General features: G+C 35.7%; 1 protein-coding gene across 5 annotated transcripts in view; it reads right to left on the reverse strand.

Annotated features, from left to right (window-relative positions):
- LOC101735715 (serine proteinase stubble) overlaps window positions 1-20,321 on the reverse strand; it is a 44,546-nt gene extending 24,225 nt beyond the window's left edge. For 2 of the 5 annotated variants that reach the window (XM_038017142.2, XM_038017138.2), the window contains exons 1-2: window positions 7,222-7,908; window positions 198-377 (exon numbers count right to left, since the gene is read on the reverse strand). In XM_038017142.2, the coding sequence (XP_037873070.1) occupies window positions 198-377; window positions 7,222-7,507 (466 nt within the window). In that variant the 5' untranslated portion in view covers window positions 7,508-7,908. Of the gene's footprint in view, window positions 1-197; window positions 378-7,221; window positions 7,909-14,854; window positions 15,031-19,713 lie in introns of those variants that run through there. The other 3 variants (XM_038017134.2, XM_021352700.3, XM_062672977.1) reach the window with 3 other exon arrangements.
- Between the last annotated feature and the right edge of the window lie 164 nt (window positions 20,322-20,485).

Here is a 20,485-nt window from a genome sequence, read left to right on the forward strand (position 1 = left end):
TTATTATTTATCGATTGAGGCACTACGAAGTCTGCCCGGTCAGCTAGTAATTAATATATATTGGATGCAATGGTAAAAGACCACGAAGATTTGTCAGTCTATTTAGCTAATGAATTACACCTCTGTAAATGCTATTTGATTTAATTGATTTTTGTTTAATGGTTTCATTATTATTGTGGAGAGATAAATAGACTCACTGGCGTTGTGCACGACCGGTGCTGTTTCCGTGGGTCGTTCGGTTGTGTCTCGATCGACGCAGCACGCCCAGATCATCCCGCCGGAGCACAGGTCCAGCGGCTTCCCGCCTCCGAGCACGCAGGATATGCTCAGCCCGCACGGGTATCTCGCGCCGCGATGCTTGCAGGTTTGCGGGATCACTGAAATTAAACGCATACGACAAAATTTATTACGAGTCTTTTTTATTTATTAACTAGCGTCCCGCCCTCGTTTCGCTTCGGAAATTGTAATTTATTATTGATTTCTCCACTATTTAATGGATGTTATTATGCATATAAACCTACCTCTTCAATCACTCTATCTATTAAAAAAAACCGCATCAAAATCCGTTGCGTAGTTTTAAGGATTTAAGCATACATAGGGACAGACAGATATAGGGACAGAGAAAGCGACTTTGTTTTATACTATGTAGTGATTGGACGGGATTACATGGGGAATGAGATGGCCTTCACAACGTGAACATCTCTTTTTGCGAATTTGTTATGTTTTTACACGACGCTCTAGTCCTTCAATTTGAAAGTCATTCAAGAGTATACCCTACATACGTATGTTATTAGAGAAATTTGTACCTACCTAACTGCGGGATTCAAACAACACCACAGTCGCATCGATGCGAGAACCACGTCCTTACGGATCAATCAGATCCAATAACCCTTGCGTTAGACCCTTAGTAATTTTTTTTATTGCCTTTGTCGGCATACGAGCATACGGCCCACCAGATGGTGAGTAGTTACCGTCGCCCATGGACTTCAGCAATGCCAGGAGTAGAGCCAAGCCACTGCCTACCGATTAATATTCTCCACAAGCCTCGTTTGAAGAAGGACATGTCATAGCGCTCGGGAAACACCGTGGAGGGGAGCTCATTCCATAGCCGGATGGTACGTAGCAAGAAAAACCTCTAGAATCGCACTGTGGATGACCGCAGTGGCTCCAGGTAGTACGGATGAACTCTACTCCGGTGGCGGGCGGTACGATAGTAAAAACGAGATGACGGTATCATCTCGAACAATTCGTCAGAGCACTCTCCAAAACCCTTAGTATACGAGATGTCCTACCACCAGTAAAATTTACAAACTTATAGTATCATTCATGTTTGTTCCAGCCTTACATGAACTGTTTCAACGGTAGAAAGAAGCTAAATATCACAACAACCAACTAATTATTCAACAAATACACAATTAGAAAACCCGTACCGTTTCCAACAACACGAATTACCATATAAATTAAATTCGAAAGACGGTTATTATCGATTCTCACGTAACACATAATAGCACATCACATAATAATCGATAGAGCGCGCGAAATCGAGAATGATTTGTTGAATAATGTTTCGGTTAATGACTGTACATCAATTTCACTACAACGCTCATATCGGTTTTACTCTCGACGACTTAATAGGGTTGCTATTAAGTTTCCGTACCCAAATCTTAATGTCGAAAGGAAAACGAATCAAAGATAATATAAATAAATTATGTTTCTTTTTGAAAATATAGCCAACCCTGTTGTCTATACTAATATTATAAAGAGGAAAGATTTGTTTGTTTGTTTGTATCGAATAGGCTTCAAAATTACTGAACCGATTTGAAATATTCTTTCACTGTTTGGAAGCTACACTATTCCGGAGTGACACAGGCTACAATCTTTTTTGAAAAAAATTTAGGGATCCTTACTAAAACTCCAATAATGTAACCCAAGGTGTAAAAAAATTACCTACAATATTCTTTACTATTGATGACAGAATAAAATAATAATACGGCTTTGTAGAACACTTTATTATTTACAAAAAGTGTCGCGACAGCATATATCTAACTATTAAAGTTATGCCACAATAAGAGTTCTTTTATTCAAAAAATAAAACAAAGTCAAATATCGTTGAAATTTTTGTTAAAGACCCGAGCGGAGCCGAAGCGAGCCGCTAGTGAGATAAAGAGGTATCAAAAGTACGGATGAACGAAAGGGATAGCTTTAGTTTTACAATCGCTTACAAGGATGTCCGTAAAATGTAAATTGCCACATAAATAGATAAATATGTAAAGACAAAACTGTTCAGTATTGTGTTTGAAGTGAAAACTTCTTTAGAATCGTTGTGATTTCAAACCGGATGCAACGGAAAAAACGACAGGTAAGAGACACAAACAGAGGATGAAGCCAGCAAAGAATGAGACAGAAATATACATACTATTTAATACAGCGCCATCTGTGAGATTTTTTAATACTAACGTGTGTATGAAAGCTCTTGTAGTGAATTTTAATTTAGGATTATACGTGAAATTAAAATATCAATTCACAGAGGGCGCTACCTTACAATTATTTACTAATGACAAAATTTTACATATACCTAAGACGTTTAAGATAATTGTATTTTAATTTTGGAAGGTTTCACTTCTACTACGTGTGAATTGCACACATTTTGTTTTTTTTTTTGTTTGTTATTCTAAAGATTGTTGTTTTTTCACCAAAGCGCCTTAGTTTAATTGGATATTAATACTCGTAGGTAGATCTAATAAGTTTTAGTTAGATCAAAAAAAACATTATTGAAAAATGTATTTTTGACAACCATTACGAGAATAAATGGAGATAATAAAACAGAAGAGAAAAGGTGAAATATATAATTTTTTAAAATGATGTTTAGCCGGATTCCGTTCACACATTCATTTACTTCATAATACTGTGACTTATTATAAAATGATTAATTTTAATTGGTATTGGTTGTTCAGTGGTAATATAAGGCATAATTTGAATAAGAAACAACCCTATTTTATTAAATAACTCGTGATTTACGGCAGCGATTCCCAACCTTTTTTACTCTACTTAGCTACTTAGCCCTAGCAAAAGCATTGCTTTACAGAATCAAACATTGTATGGGAATCGTGACCTACTGAAAAGATCCGGCGAGAAACCTAGTGGGTAATAAATATTCAGCGACGCATTTTTTATATTATGATCTCATTGATCTTAATTTATTTAGTTATGTTACTATAATAATCATCATCATTATCCTGCTCTTCTCCCAGTCACCTGGGTTCAGCGCAACATGTTTTCTCCTTCCATACTCTTCTATCATATACCATTTCTTCGCTCACTCCCCTCTTACACATATCGTCTTTCACGCAATCCATCCATTTCTTCTTAGGTCTACCTCTTTCTCTATATCCTTCCACATTCATAGTTAACACTCTCTTACCAACATCATTTTCATTTCGTCTCATCACATGTCCATACCATCTCAAACGCGCACTTCTCAGCTTCTCTGTCAAAGGTGCCACTTTCAGACTTGCTCTAATATATTAATTCGTATTCTATCCATTCTCGTTACTCCACACATCCATCGTAACATTCGCATCTCTGCTGAATGCAATCGCCTATAATAAAATTCCTATTAAATAATATTATCTTCATTTAATGTGTGCCACACTTTCTATTAAGTGATATAATATATATAAAATATTTATTTTTTTATTTTTCTAATACGACTGCTCATCGCCTAACGCACTGCATTCTTTACAAATTAGCGACTACTTTATTCAGATGCAGAATCATTGATAGTTACAATAAAATAAATAAGGTACATTCATTAAATTATACATCACTAATCTGTTATAAGTAGTAGTATAGTTAGTATATTAACTCCAGATGCCGCTTAGATTGTTTAGGTAGTTTTAAATCACGCGACACACTTGACAGGGGCCAGCGACGTGATGGTTGAGAGCCACTGACCTATGGCGAAGAGCGCACACGTCTTTTATTCAAATCGCGGTTCGAGACTGCAATGTACTAAGGCGTTGCAAGGCAATCTTTTTTTTATTGATATAATGTATTATTTTGTTAGGCACGCTCACGCTGTGCTGTTCTTAAAATCACGGATTCGCGTATGGAAAAACTGATCAAATTTAGTTGTATTGACTTTTTTTTTCTCTAAGCACCGGTCAATTTTGTGTATACTGTGACATTGGCAAAATCAATGACTAAGGCGTTGCAAGGCAATCTTTTTTTTTATTGATATAATGTATTACATAATAATATTTTGTTAGGCACGCTCACGCTGTGCTGTTCTTAAAATCACAGATTCGCGTATGGAAAAACTGATCAAATTTATTTGTATTTACATTTTTTTCTCTAAGCACCGGTCATTTTTGTTGATACTGTGACATCAATATCAATGACTAAGGCGTTGCAAGGCAATTTTTTTTTTTATTGATATAATGTATTATTTTGTTAGGCACGCTCACGCTGTGCTGTTCTTAAAATCACGGATTCGCGTATGGAAAAACTGATCAAATTTAGTTGTATTGACTTTTTTTTTCTCTAAGCACCGGTCAATTTTGTGTATACTGTGACATTGGCAATATCAATGACTAAGGCGTTGCAAGGCAATCTTTTTTTTTTATTGATATAATGTATTATTTTGTTAGGCACGCTCACGCTGTGCTGTTCTTAAAATCACGGATTCGCGTATGGAAAAACTGATCAAATTTAGTTGTATTGACTTTTTTTTTCTCTAAGCACCGGTCAATTTTGTGTATACTGTGACATTGGCAAAATCAATGACTAAGGCGTTGCAAGGCAATCTTTTTTTTTTATTGATATAATGTATTATTTTGTTAGGCACGCTCACGCTGTGCTGTTCTTAAAATCACGGATTCGCGTATGGAAAAACTGATCAAATTTAGTTGTATTGACTTTTTTTTTCTCTAAGCACCGGTCAATTTTGTGTATACTGTGACATTGGCAATATCAATGACTAAGGCGTTGCAAGGCAATCTTTTTTTTTTATTGATATAATGTATTATTTTGTTAGGCACGCTCACGCTGTGCTGTTCTTAAAATCACGGATTCGCGTATGGAAAAACTGATCAAATTTAGTTGTATTGACTTTTTTTTTCTCTAAGCACCGGTCAATTTTGTGTATACTGTGACATTGGCAAAATCAATGACTAAGGCGTTGCAAGGCAATCTTTTTTTTTATTGATATAATGTATTACATAATAATATTTTGTTAGGCACGCTCACGCTGTGCTGTTCTTAAAATCACAGATTCGCGTATGGAAAAACTGATCAAATTTATTTGTATTTACATTTTTTTCTCTAAGCACCGGTCATTTTTGTTGATACTGTGACATCAATATCAATGACTAAGGCGTTGCAAGGCAATTTTTTTTTTTATTGATATAATGTATTATTTTGTTAGGCACGCTCACGCTGTGCTGTTCTTAAAATCACGGATTCGCGTATGGAAAAACTGATCAAATTTAGTTGTATTGACTTTTTTTTTCTCTAAGCACCGGTCAATTTTGTGTATACTGTGACATTGGCAATATCAATGACTAAGGCGTTGCAAGGCAATCTTTTTTTTTTATTGATATAATGTATTATTTTGTTAGGCACGCTCACGCTGTGCTGTTCTTAAAATCACGGATTCGCGTATGGAAAAACTGATCAAATTTAGTTGTATTGACTTTTTTTTTCTCTAAGCACCGGTCAATTTTGTGTATACTGTGACATTGGCAAAATCAATGACTAAGGCGTTGCAAGGCAATCTTTTTTTTTATTGATATAATGTATTACATAATAATATTTTGTTAGGCACGCTCACGCTGTGCTGTTCTTAAAATCACAGATTCGCGTATGGAAAAACTGATCAAATTTATTTGTATTTACATTTTTTTCTCTAAGCACCGGTCATTTTTGTTGATACTGTGACATCAATATCAATGACTAAGGTGTTGGAGCCATTTACTAAAAAAAAAGAATCACCACAATTTTCATGCAATTTTCATAAACTCCAACTTTGACAGCTGCCGTTAAAACTTCGATTTCAAACTCAAAGTTGTTAGGCACGCTTACGTTGTGATACCTATGCATTACGGTAAACATTTAACTCCAGCTGGTGGATCGTCAAATTCTTAAACTAACTACGCAATTTACTAGCCATTTTGTTAGGAATAACTTAGATATTTCTTTAAATTTTAAAGCAAATTTAAAAAAAGTTTTATATTTTATCTTTAAAGCAAAATAATAATAATAATATATTAGACAATTAATTATTATGACCAGGCATAGGTTACGTACTGTCTTCTGGCGCCAAACTAGGATTCCCTGTCTTATGTGAATCCTAGGACTTACATACAGATTTATATATACTAGTGGTCGCCAAGTGGTCGAAACTCGACCATAATTTAAATTATAAGTTTGAAAATTGTTATGGTTATATTGTCACATTTCTATAATCATTGTTCTATAATCACAGATCTCACTAAGACTACACTGTAGACTAATAATATTAAAGACAAATAATATTAATCTATACTCAATTTGAACAGACTAAAAAAAAAAAAAAATTAACAAAAGACTATAGGTATACATAAGCGTGCGTGTGAGAAATACATGGTAATATGAATAATCTTTTTTTTATTGATTTAATGTATTTTTTTTATTATAATTTTAAAAATATATTAGAATTCTGCACTCCTTCTCTATACGTTCTAGAAATAATAGAACTTTTGTCAATTTGTCAATGTTTTGTATTGATGATCACTTTGTTGGTGCAACTTAATAAATAAATAAATAAATAAATAAGTGTGGGAAATTTCATACTCCTCCGTTCGCGCAATTTTCGTAAAAAGGGGTACAAAGTTTTTGCTCCACGTATTAATATATAGATGCATTTGAATATATAGATACATTTATAGATATTAAATACCCAGCCAAAGAGCAAACAAACCTTTTCATCACACGAATGTTTGACCGATGTGGGAATCGTATCTACGAGCCTCGGAGTCAGGAGAGCTAATTACTCCACCACCACGCTTTTCCAAATCATATTGAGTTTATTATTCCAGAATGTTATTTTTATACCACGAAATCTATTAGCCTGCGAGACCTAATCGATCTTAGATTGAAATTATTTCATTAGGTATTTGACATTCCATTAGCGATTATACTTCGAACAGTCCGTTATTGCTAGCATAAATATAAACAACTCACTCTTTCCTAAGAGATCCATAATGGAATCGTCCTCCTGAGAGTTCCCGTAATGACCGTGATAGCTGCCCTTCCTTCTCGCCAAAGCGTCTAACAACAAAATATCCTTTTCCTGTTCGTTAACCGGTCGCCTTCTGTCCTCGACCACATCACTATCGAAGTCGTTTAGAGTCAAAACGTCATTATCATCAGCGGACACGTTATAGAAGCACACGAAAAAAACAAAACTCAAAACATAGGAAGCCATATTGGCGCGTCTTCTTCGAATTTTGAAATTCTTTCCCGCCATCCGGTCTGTTCTTTAGCGCACTGTCACTGGTACATTTTTTTTTGTTGTTTTTTTTTGCGTTTCGTTCTCGACGCCCGAGACGTGTGATCGCGGGAACATGGAAATCGGAAGTAAATGGCCGCCGCAAAACGTGCTGCGTACCTTTTCACTTTTCGCTTGGGTTCCACGGTGTTCACATTTCCCTAGCGCATTTGTTTTTTTTTTTTTTACAACCAAAATAAATTTAGTGACGAAGAAATTTTAAATTAATCGATTATATTTTTAAGTTTTATTTGTCATTTTTTAAAGTAAGTTTTTTTCTTAATTTTATGTATTAGGCAAACGGTTTTTAAACATCCGGAACCTTATATTTCTTTGACGGTAATTTTTTTTAACGTCATTATTGTCGGAGTTCTAATGAAACAATGGCAGTGGCTATTACGGGCTTACATGTGTGCGCGTTGAGTAAATAAAATTCTTAACTTTACACATGTGTGCGACTTGCTAATTCACTTAAGTAGTCCTAAAATTTGTCATAGTCGAATTATCGAATCAAATAGTTTTGATACTTCTAGATATTTTTATTTAATTTTAGCTAGTTAACTCTATAATGCTCTTAAAAAATTTTCGTAATTGCCTAAGTAAATTTGGTTAGCAAAAATGACACATATTTTTCAGTAGAAGAAGAATATGTTAATATTAGATGTTCCTGTCTAAAATATTTAGGGCCATTGGTTGTGATAAAAAAAAAACTGCCCGTGGCGTGTTTTTTACATATCTTAGTAGTCAGACGAGCATACGGTCAACCTGATGAATGGTTACCGTCGTTCATAGACGTCAGTAATGTCAGGGACCAGGAGCAGAGCCAACGTGCTGTCTACCATTAAGTACTCTCCACAAGCATCATTTGAAGAAAGACATGTCACAGTGCTCGGAAAGCACCGTAAAGGAGAGCTCATTTTGGAATGGAATTAAATATTTTTTCAATCTCTGGAAGCGAACTGTGGATGAACGCTATGGTTCTAGGTAGTATGGATGAACTCCACTCTGGTGGCAGGGGTGCGATGGTAAGAACGAGATGATCAAATCGTTGCATATAATTCTTTATAGCATTCGCCATGGGCCATACGATTTTGTTGGTTTTTCCATTTTTCATCCGAAAATAGATTAATAAATGTTAAATGGATGATTAATGGACTTGAGAGTCGCACAGAATGTTCTTATCTCGGAAAAAAATAATGTTTAAATTGTATTATTTTTATCTATATCTATACTAATATTATAAAGAGGAAAGATTTGTTTGTTTGTTTGTTTCGAATAGGCTCCGAAACTACTGGACCGATTTAAAAAAATATTTTTCCATTAGAAGCCGACATTGTCCCTGATGAACATAGGCTACTTTTTTTAAAAAAAAAATTATTTTATTTTTTTGGTTTCATGTGTGTTTTAATGTTTCCGAAGCGAAGCGAGGGCGGGTCACTATAATAAATAAAATTAATACGAGCGAAGCCGCAAGGCACGTCTAGTTAATTAACCGGTAAACATTTCCAATCAAATTAAATATTAAATTACTTCAAGTATCATGCTTTATAGGTACGTACTACAAGTCTTGTAAGGCGCCAACTTTCGCTACAGCTTTCCAAAACACGAGCAAGTGCAAAACCATAACGACTTAAGTGATCGTATAATTACACAATTCTTGCGCTTATCCTTAATGGCACAACGATCAAAATACTTGAAGTTTTATCTCGTTGGTGACAAAATCTCCGTTATTGGTCTATGATAGAGCTCCTCGGACGAATTTCGATCTTAAAGCTATGAATTGAGAGTGTGAATTCGATTAAAATTGGTTCATGTTGGTCACTCTATAATTTGCACAATTGGACAGGACTGCTTTCTTTACTAATGACATTTGACTCGGTCAGGGGCGTAATAAGTGAGGGGAGGGGGGAACCCAATGAATTCAAACGGTTTTCGGAAAAAATTACCCATAATTTTTCTTTGTCACGTTTAAAAGAATAATAATGAATTCAGTTCATTTATATAAGGTCGGCGTATTGGCAAATGAAATACGGCGCTAGCGGACCGCAGTGATGTAAGGTAAATAATTGTCGGTCAAAAGATCTATTTTTGGAACGTATGGGACGATGCGGAGGGTACCCTAAGCGGGAAAAATCGTCCGTAACGTAAGGTTTTTATTAGTAATGCACACAGTGTACGACTTAACTTTGTAATGGCGTACAAAAAATAGCATATTTTTTTATCATTCATTGACCACGATCTCAGAGCAAACAACCGTGAATGAAGTGTACCACAATAAGTTCGCACGTTACTGAATGACCGTGGGTTGTTGCGAAACCTCCTGTTTTATTTTCTTTATACCTCGAATAGAACTTAAAATTAATATTTTTATAATAAGGAACTTCGTTCCTATCCGGTGTCCCACGACACCCCACATCTTTTTTATTGGAGTTAGTAGACACATTATTTATTTATTTTTATTGCCGCTGTAGGCAGACGAGCGCACAGCCCACCTGATGGTGAGTGGTTACCGTCGCCCATGGACTTCAGCAATGCCAGGGGTAGAGCCAAACCGCTGCCTACCGTTTAATACTATTGTTTGTCTTTCTATTTTTCTATATTGTAGTCTTGGTGAAATTTGTGATTATAGAAGTATAATAGTCTTTGAAAATAGAATCATATTAGTGTACAAACATACAATTTCAATTAATTATAGTCGAATTTCGACTACTACGGGACCACTAGTAATAATAAATATGGGTTATAGATACTAGAGACTGATATAAATACTTATGTACGTATAAATGTATACATATGTAGATAATAAATATCCAGACAAAGATCAACCAAAATGGTTTATCATACGAATGTTTGGCCGATGTGGAAATCGAACCCACGATTCTCGGCACATCAGTCAGGGCTGCTAACTACTGGTCCACCGAGTCAGTCCCCAACCTAATATCCCCATAATGGCGGTAAAATATCCTTTCAGAGCAACTTTCATCATAAATACTTTTATATGTAAAATGTAAGCAATTGAAATTCGAAAATCAATTCAACCTTTTTAATTCACAAATAAAATCATTATTACTATGTAGTATTTTTATAAATATAATTTAATAATAGTGTCATAAACGTACATAATTAGTTTTTTTTAAGATTGTAACTTCTCTAATTTTTAATTCTCTTTGATTTCTTTTTTTTAATTGAAATATTTCATGTTAAGGTGGAAAAAGTAAGAGTTATAAATTTTTTTATTGGTAACCCTTAGCTGGTATTATAGATCTATTAAATGAGTTAGTAAGTAAAAAGAGTTAAAAAACGCACGAAGAACGGAGGACAAATGTGTAAAGAATTTATTTGTCTTAGAATATATATTAAGTATATTTTATTGATATAGATGTTATTATATGTATAATAAGTAGACGCTAAAATAATAATGAAAACTGCGTGAACATAATTTCCATAACAAAGTTCCAATTTATTCTCATATCGCACGTATAAAAGTTATATTTAAAAAAAATCGGTTTGCATATTTGTGACGTATCCTTTAGTGGCTGCAAACAACCCCTCTTTTGAATAAAAAAAACTCTTTTAAAGCATAACCTACTTAAAGCAATCATTAAAAGTTCAATAAGATTTCTTTTAATTCTCTTTCCTAGTACCTAATGAGAAATATAATTAAATGTTGATTTAAAAAAAAACATTTTTGTTAAAGTTCCCGACTTTATCTATACATTTTGTTTACATTAATTTGGATAAAAAAATACCTCATTATTTAAATCCGACGATCTAAATACAGACCTGTCAGAAAATAAACAAATCCAAGCTACAGTTTGCGTTATCTGTTACTAATTCGATTTTAATAGTGCCACCGCCATCTGGCGATTCAAGAAAAACAACTAGATTACTTTTAACACGAAAGTAAAAGAGGTATTGGAAAAGTTGTTTGTGTTTATTCTATTATATACTAGCTGACCCGGCAGACTTTGTAGTGCCTCAATCGATAAATAAAAGACCTAAACTTTTGTATAAAATAAACTTAAAACAAACCAAAGGAATCCGTCCGACGGGGGACACATCTAAGGAAAAACAAAAAATTTATTTTTATTTAATTACGAGCATTTTCTTATTTATCTACCTTTTAAACCTTCTCTGGACTTCCACAAATAATTCAAGACCAAAATTAGCCAAAGCGTTCCAGTCGTTCTCGGGTTTTAGCGAGACTAACGAACAGCAATTCTTTTTATATAATATATAGATACGTTCTGTTAATTAATTCTCTAACCTACATTCCATTTTGTGGATTTTTTTTTATTGCCCTTGTAGGCAGACGAGCATACGGCCCACCTGATGGTGAGTGGTTACCGTCGCCCATGGACTTCAGCAATGCCAGGGGCAGAGCCAAGCCGCTGCCTACCGTATTTACTCGCATCGACGAAGATCGAATCGTTTCTGCTTTTACATAAGTATGGTCTGTCAGAAGATATGCTTTTATATTAAAGTTATTTATTAAAACAATGATTAATTAAAAGTTTGATAATATTAATACCGAGTTAGATAAAAACAACAACAACTTTTATTTAAAGCCATTGATTATTAAGAAATCGAGAGTGTAATGGAACGTAACAGTTTGACAGCTCATCTTTCCCGCCAACTTTTCACTTTCGTTAACCGCGCGAAACGTGCATGAAATTAAATACGGCCGCCATTTTTTGTCAACACATTTCATTTCTTTATTACATAAAAGTTGTTTTATTTGCAAACCCATCAATTATTTTTTAATTATCACGCTGTTTTGAACGCCTAATTCTTTATGTATATCACGGTTGAAAAAATAGCGTTAACATTATTTTTTTTCTTTCAGTTGATACGTAGAAAGGTGTTATGTTGATAACACAAAAGCAAGTACTTATGTACAAAAAAAATCTATTTTTTTTTTATACGATTGATTACTTAGTGACTTCAAATGTGTGCTGTTTAATTTTAATACAGTTTGAGTTCACAGTAGAAGCCGTTATGTGGGCTTATTTAGATGGGAAAATAAAAGATTTACATTATATTAAGAATCAAATCTCGAAAAACAACTAAAACATCATAACTTTTCCATATATTTTTAGTCTCAATTTGAAACTGATTCTATCGTGTTGAAATGTGTCGCTTCAAAACCGCTCTGAAGAACAAAATAATTCCACTCTTTGTAACAGTTACATCATAAAGAGATGGAATAACGTAAAACGCACAAAGTTATATTTGCCATTGACAAAATGGCGTTTGATTGATTAATATGTTTTGGCGGGAATGACATCTTGAAGCTTAATGAAAAACACTGCTATTTTATTCTAATATTATTCTTTTTAAAGTTGCCATCAGGAAAAATTCAATTGGTATAGAAGAAGATGTGCACAATACTAGTGGGTCAAGAGTCAATTAATAATTTGGAAGAAATCTTTAAATTGATATAAACTATCTAAAGTTAATTTAGACTAATATAAGAAGAATATTTGCAGAAATTGTTTAAAATAAACTTGCGAATGAGACTTGTACGCTTTTGGTAATCGCTACTAGCCCGAGTAACTGGAGCAAGTTAATGTCTAAAGATATAGAAATTTAGCTTTAAAAGTTCTACAAAATTTTAGTCAAAACGAAATGCTGGGCTTTAATCAATCAAGTAACGGAGACTGTCTACACGTGTACAATGACTCGTCTTCATTTTTCCCATGGACTCAACATAGATGGATCCGGTGGTAGATTCAGGGAAATACTGCTCTTGCTAGGGCGAGTGTTAGCAAAATCCTTTAGGTTGAGCGCGTGAGCTCACCCGTCCACAAGCAGTTGAAATAGCCCCTTATTCTATCAACGGTTAGGTAGGGATATTGAAAACCACCAAAATAACGCTAGTGTACAAAGCGGTGTGATATGATCGTAGCATTGGCAATGGCGTGCAATGTGCTGAGTTGCACCATTTAATACAACTATTTTTGGCGCGAGATTTGAAATTATTCCTTATGCTACGGTGGCGCCATTCTTATATTTCATACACAGAGTGTGAGCTTCCATATCTACCCTCCATTTATAAGTTTTTAGCTACCCTACTTCGTAATCTATTTTGGTAGTACAAGGAAACGCAAAAAAAATCCAATCAGTAAATTAACTCCGAAAATGGTACAAATAGCTATGCCGTTTTTCTTCTAAAATACTTCTAATAAGAAACTTGAGCTAATTTAACTTTTTTGCTATAAGCTGTACTGTGCATATACTCGTTTATTCCACACACTGACTTAAACAAACTTCAAACTTGGAGTGAGTTTTAATAACAATTAACAAGATTAAACATGTCTCCATAATATATGTGTTTTCTTTATCCTAGTCGCCATTTTCAATTCATTTTCCCATCAGCATTTAACATGTTGGCAAGACTTTAAATATATGATTTTGTTTACGTTCTGATTCACATAGAAGTCGTGATTTTATGAGTACAATTCTATGAATGGATCTCGAAATGTGTTTGACCTGAATATCTTAAATGAGGACCGTTGTATTATGTTTTTTTTTGTTACTTATTACGGGCAAAAGAAGTCGTAGTTCATTTACTGTTAGGTTTTATGATTAAGGGATTACGGTGGCCCGGAGGCCTTTCCAGTTTCACCAGGACTGGCGTATTAGGATGTATTGCAACGTGTGTTCACCTTAAATTCAATGTCGTCGCTGGCTGTGAGGTCTTATGTTGCTGTTGTGTTGAAGTTTTATTGTGACTGTCCCACCCTTCAAACAAATCTATGATTGTTTCGCGGCAGAAACAGTAGTGCAGTACATTTATCACGTGGCCTACCTAATATTTTACTGACGGTATGCACTACAAGTGGGTTTGTTATCGCGCAATAACGATTTAAATTTTGCAGTAGGTATCAAAAAAATTGAGTGCAATTAAGATTTTGACGTTTTGCTTTCCCAAGATGGCGGCGTTCGTGTATCGTATTTTGAGGCTTACATCGTGTATGATCTGTGCTCTAGTACAATATTAAAAAAAAAAGAAACACGTTTGTCAAATTTTAATCTTAAGACCAATTTAATCTTAAAACCAAAAACGGCCGTCTGGTGTAGTGGTAAGTGACATGGTCACTACACAAGGGGGTCGCGGGTTCGAATCCCGCCAAGGGGAGATATTTGTATGATAAATATAGATGTCTTTTCCAGGGTTATGGATGTATATTAAGTATATGTATGTGTATAATAAAAATCTTACATTTATTTCCGTTATCTGGTACCTGTAACACAAGTTCTTTACGAACTTATCACGGGACCAGTTAACGTGGCGTGATTGTTTAAAAAAAAAAAAAAATTAACCTTTTCTATGTCGAATATGCATCCATTCTACGACTGTTGCCTTGCGTAATCCAACCACAATAGCTATGTGCCTCGATACTAAATCTTCTATATAATAATAAAAAAACCACTTCGTACAATGGAGCTTAATTATTTAATATTTTCATTGCGTAAGTACGTTACGTCAGATTTTAGGAATGGTGACCGGGTGAAAGTCACTCCTTTTGACTTGACATTGAAATAACGGTGTGCGCACAGTGGCGCGTTTAACTTATGCGTTATTAGCGACATCTGTTTACTACGAACGCAGTACGGAAATTCTTAAAAGTTGTTGATAAATATTATGTCTGTTTTGTTAGCTTCGATGAATGGACGAACTGATACTATTACAAGCTACCACCGTTGTCATAGTTAGTGAATGCTACCACCCATCTTTAGACGTCAGATAAAGTTTCATGTCACTGAACATATATTGGAATAATTACTATTTCACTCTTTAAGCCAGACTGCGATTGTTCAGAATTAAAGACAAAACCAGAGAAAAAGGCAAAGCGGTAATTTCGACCCGTATGGAATCATTACATAAACATCTTTAGTGCTAGAACTTAGTGGGCAATAGAAAAGTAATAGAAACGAAATTAGTTAGGGATTCAATTAACAAACTTTTTTTTTATTGATTAGATGGGTGGACAAGCTCACAGCCCACCTGGTGTTAAGTGGTTACTGGAGCCCATAGACATCTACAATGTAAATGCGCCACTCACCTTGAGATATAAGTTCTAAGGTCTCAGTATGGTTACAACGGCTACCGAACCCTTCAACCAGCAACCCTTCAAACCGAAACGCATGACTGCTTCATGGCAGACGTAGGCGGGGTGTTGGTACCTACCCGTGTAGACTCACAAGAGGTCCTACCACTAGTAATAAAACTGGAAACAAGTCACGCGCAATCATCCGGCCCCAAAAAAAGATTTCCTGTGTTATGTGTGCCAGACATATTATTGGAGTTTATTGGAGTTTACTCCTTTAGAATCGATTTACATATATAGGCCCGGGGTATGAAAATTATGGGGACCAAAATCGTACTAGCATGTCACACGAAATGCGTTATGCGCCTGATTGCGCATGTCACACGAAATGCGTTATCGCAGGTGACGCCGGGCTGCTGCGCCGGCAGTCCGCCACAAAGCCTCGTACTGATCGCGCGTTTCTCTCATTATTGTATTTTCATATATTTGTTAGTCGTTTGTTTTGTGTCTCGTTAATTTGTTAATAATCTGTAGTGTATCGTGTTGTCGTAATATAGAACTATTTCTCGTATTGTTTCGTTTAATTTTTTATATCCAGTAAACTCCAGTCGTGCGTCGGAGCGGACACACACACTTTTTTTTTTATTATTACATATATATATTATTACATAATAAATTATTACATGTTAATAATATACGTTTAGATATATACATATGTTAAAAATACAGACCCAGACAAAGAGTAAACAAACTTGGTCATCACACGAATATTTGCTGCATGAACCCAACAAATGCCCAGGACGTATTCCCCAGCCAGACATGTCGATTTCAATATTCTTTAGCCAATTCGTTTTACAAATATCAACCGTCAAAGTGTGTTTCTTGAATGTGTATTATGTGTCTATCTTCATAAAAATGGGCAATTAATTTCATTTTGTTCAACCACCAACTATTGTAATATTCGATATAATTAGAACGCCTACGGGATACATATGAGAATGTTCGTGTACATATTCGTGTCTTTGGTACCTACGGGTTTTTTTTTGTTTTTTTTTTTTCAAAGCAAGGTCACTATGATCGCAGCCTTACAACAATGACTAACGAACATTGCCGGATGCGGCTTTCACTCCGTCCGAGTTGGTACGCCTATGGCGTAACGATACACGGCAACAGATTACCTATTCTTACGTATCTAAACTTTATTGTTATTCTTTTTTTTTTTAAACCGACTATTAAAATAAGCGCTATTTTTTTTAAGTTAAAATTTTTTGAAGTGAAACTTCCTTATCGGCGTTGGAAAAAAATTTACCGTCACATTTTTCGGTTACGCGTCACTTTTTTCCGTTACGCGCCATCTGTTTTGTATTCATGTCTATGATAATAAAATCCTTTTGTTTAAACTTTATCTAATTTAACTTTTTTGTATTCATGTCTATGATAATAAAATCCTTTTGTTTAAACTTTATCTAATTTAACTTTATTTAACCAATTTCTAGAAAGTTGCATGTAGATCATTTTTCGAAAAATAAGGCCATAAACAAGTTTCACTTCTTACGTGTGTACACTAGTACACGTACACATTTTTTTTTTTTTCCGCCTTTCTTAAAACGGGGAAGCGTTTTGTTGTGATGAATATTTCATTGTAAGATTGTGTATCACGATTTGCGGCTATGTTTGTCTAACCTAAGTATTTTCACGATTTAAGTTTTTTTTTATTGCTTAGATGGGTGGACGAGCTCACAGCCCGCCTGGTGTTAAGTGGTTACTGGAGCCCATAGGACATCTACAACGTAAATGCCGCTACCCATCTTGAGAGATGAGTTCTAAGTGACAGTTTTTACAGTAAAACGGCTGCCCCACACTTCAAACCGAAACGCATTACTGCTTCACGGCAGAAATAGGCGGGGTGGTGGTACCTACCCGTGCGGACTGACAAGAGGTCCTACCACCAGTACATTAATGGATCGATTAATCGAGGCAGATTGCCAACCAGGTGGACGGACACTGTCAAGGAGGCCACAAACACCAGCGTCCCGGGCGCCATTAAGCAGGCCAAATGCAGGCAACATTGGAGGAAGCTGGTGCAAAAACTGGACCAAGGTGGTCACAACCCTCAGTAATGAGGAAACGACAAAGAAGAAGAAGAATCGTGTGAATGTCGAGTTGGTAGTTATTCGTAACCGCTAAAGTATGCTACAGACATGTGCACAGGTTTTTTTATAAATTACGATAATTTATCAATACTACTGACTAGGTGTTGGTTTGTTGTGAATTAACTCTGTAAAGCACTTCTTCTTATCCTTTCCTATCCCACCTCGTGGGATTGGCGCAGCGTGTCCTTCTTTTTCCATTCAGTCCTATCATATCCTATCATTTTATCACTGGTGGTAGGACCTCTTGGGAGTCCGCACGGGTAGGTACCACCACCCCGCCTATTTCCGCCGTGAAGCAGTAATGCGTTTCGGTTCTAGTCGTTGTAGCTATACTGAGATCTTAGAACTTATATCTCGAGGTGGGTGGTGCATTTACGTTGTAGATGTCTATGGGCTCCAGTAACGACTTAACACCAGGTGGGCTGTGAGCTCGTCCATCCATCCAAGCAATAAAAAAAAATTAAAAAAAAAAGGCATCTTTCACACACACTCTTCTGTCGCTTAACTTCTTTTACACAGTCCATTCAAGAATTTATTGGAATGCTCCTCAAATTACCGTCTCTGCATCAAAAGATAATTCATTCCGACTAAAACACCACGTTTGACGTCATTTTCTTCTATGCCGATCGTTTTTGTTAGTTATTTGGGTTCGTCCTAAATTGTACTTACCAAAAGTGCCACAGTCTAATAAGCCACTTGTCTGGTACGATCTTCTTTAATACATTTCTTAATCTTCAATATCTAGGTCGACCTTATTCGAACCAGAGCTGAGCAGTAAAACTTATGAGGATGGCAACACCTCACTAGTCTGATGGCGGTCTCGGCGGCAATGGCTTTTGGACGGATCGGGTTGTATCTGCTCTATGGTATCTAATTCTAGCATATAACAATTATGAGCTCCGATTTCAACCCTATCATAGTAGGCTTAAAGACTTTAACGCTGCACATCTAAACAAGCAGCGTTTTAGAAACACCAGCGAATGCCTAAAAAGTTGTCTACTGCATCTTTTTTTTTTTCGTACCTATTCTGATAGCCTTGAGAGGCTATTTCAGCTTTGTCCTAACATGTAGGTGAGCTCATGGGGCTCAAACCGGAGTGTTGATAACACTGGCCCTAGCAAGAGCAGTGCTTTGCAGAATCTACCACCGGATCGGAAATGCGACCCACTGAGAAGATCCGGCGAGAAACTCAGTGGGCTGTGTCTATGGGTTAATTCGCTCGTCGAGCCCTTCGTCGCAAGCGACGGGTTCGACGAGGACGGTGAGCTATGCTTGAGGTACCTAAAAGCACCTCTAATTTAACCTGCATCGATGCTAAGCTATGCTGTTATTATCAGGCTTCCAGAACTATACGATAGATGCCGCTTTCCTTGGCCGTTGATGGTAACCGATAGATGGCGCCACAATATAAGATTAATACAGATTAGTGTTTGTGTAATTGTAGTAACCTCTGGAAGCCGGATTGAGAATAATTACAAATTTTGTAGAGCGCTAGGGAATTATCAATGTTGTTCCTTTGGGTACAATGTTGATCGATTGGATTACTGTAGATAACAAAAATAGAACCTATTTTAGGATTGACCTTTACGAAGGATTCTAGATCAATACCTCAGTAGGTACTAAGCCAAGTATTATACGTAATGTTTGCGTACTACACGAATTTTAACATAGTTTGAATAAAAAGGAGATAGAATAAACATAAGTAGGAGACTGATAGTAATTTAAGTCAAAATTCGCTGTGACTTTATTTTGACCGGGATATAAGTTTGTTCTTTTTTTTATTGCTTACGTGGGTGGACGAGCTCACAGCCCACCTGATGTTAAGCGGTTACTGGAGCTCATAGACATCTACAACGTAAATGCGCCCACCCACCTTGAGATATAAGTTCTAAGGTCTCAGTATAGTTACAACGGCTGCCCCGGTGTCCTACCACCAGTGTTCGCCCATCTACGCATTAAATAAATTTAAAGTACTCACATTCGTCGATCTCATCGAAAAACTTAGATTTCACTGGTAAATTCGAATTGAGCCTGTCATTCGTCACCGCACTATTGCCATTGTCGATCAGGTCCTGAGAACCAAATGGCATTTTCACAGCCGTTTTGTGCTTCAAGTTCACCAATTGACCGTTCCTCAGAACCGTTATGTCTTCGTAACGATTCACAGCGTCCGTATCTTTACCGATATCTTTTAGCACATCACTATTGTATTCCTCTTCGATCGATAATAAGTTCTTTTCGCGCGATACATTTTTCGTTTCTAATAAATTACCCGATCGATTATCGCACAACACTAGGCTTCCGTCAAAGATTGATAAAACGATAATAATTTTGTGATACAAAAGCGGTTTTGTATTCATATTGATATTGTTAAGACAATTGTTTAGGTTTCTTTATTATTTGTGTTATTAATTCTATGTTTATTTCAGTCGTGATACAATTATTTTTTTTCGACACACCAATTGCAATATTTGAATTAGAATTTTTAGTAAAACTATTCAGATGTTGTTTGTAAAATCGATTATTTAGTATCGAATTTGCGACGGTCGGCGAATCGATTTTGGGGATATTTTTGTGAAATCGAAAGCGCTCTGGCCGACCGTCGTAACTTGAATGACTCAAAATCACAAAAGCGAGAAGTTTGGAGGTGAAATGCTTTTTACATAACAGTTTTTAATAGTAATCGGTTTGCGAGTCACGTTTTGTTAACGTCAAAATTTTATATATCGTGACGCATGACAAATGTCTCT

The sequence above is a fragment of the Bombyx mori genome, chromosome 2 (assembly GCF_030269925.1).
Source record: "Bombyx mori chromosome 2, ASM3026992v2".
Lineage (NCBI taxonomy): Eukaryota > Metazoa > Arthropoda > Insecta > Lepidoptera > Bombycidae > Bombyx > Bombyx mori.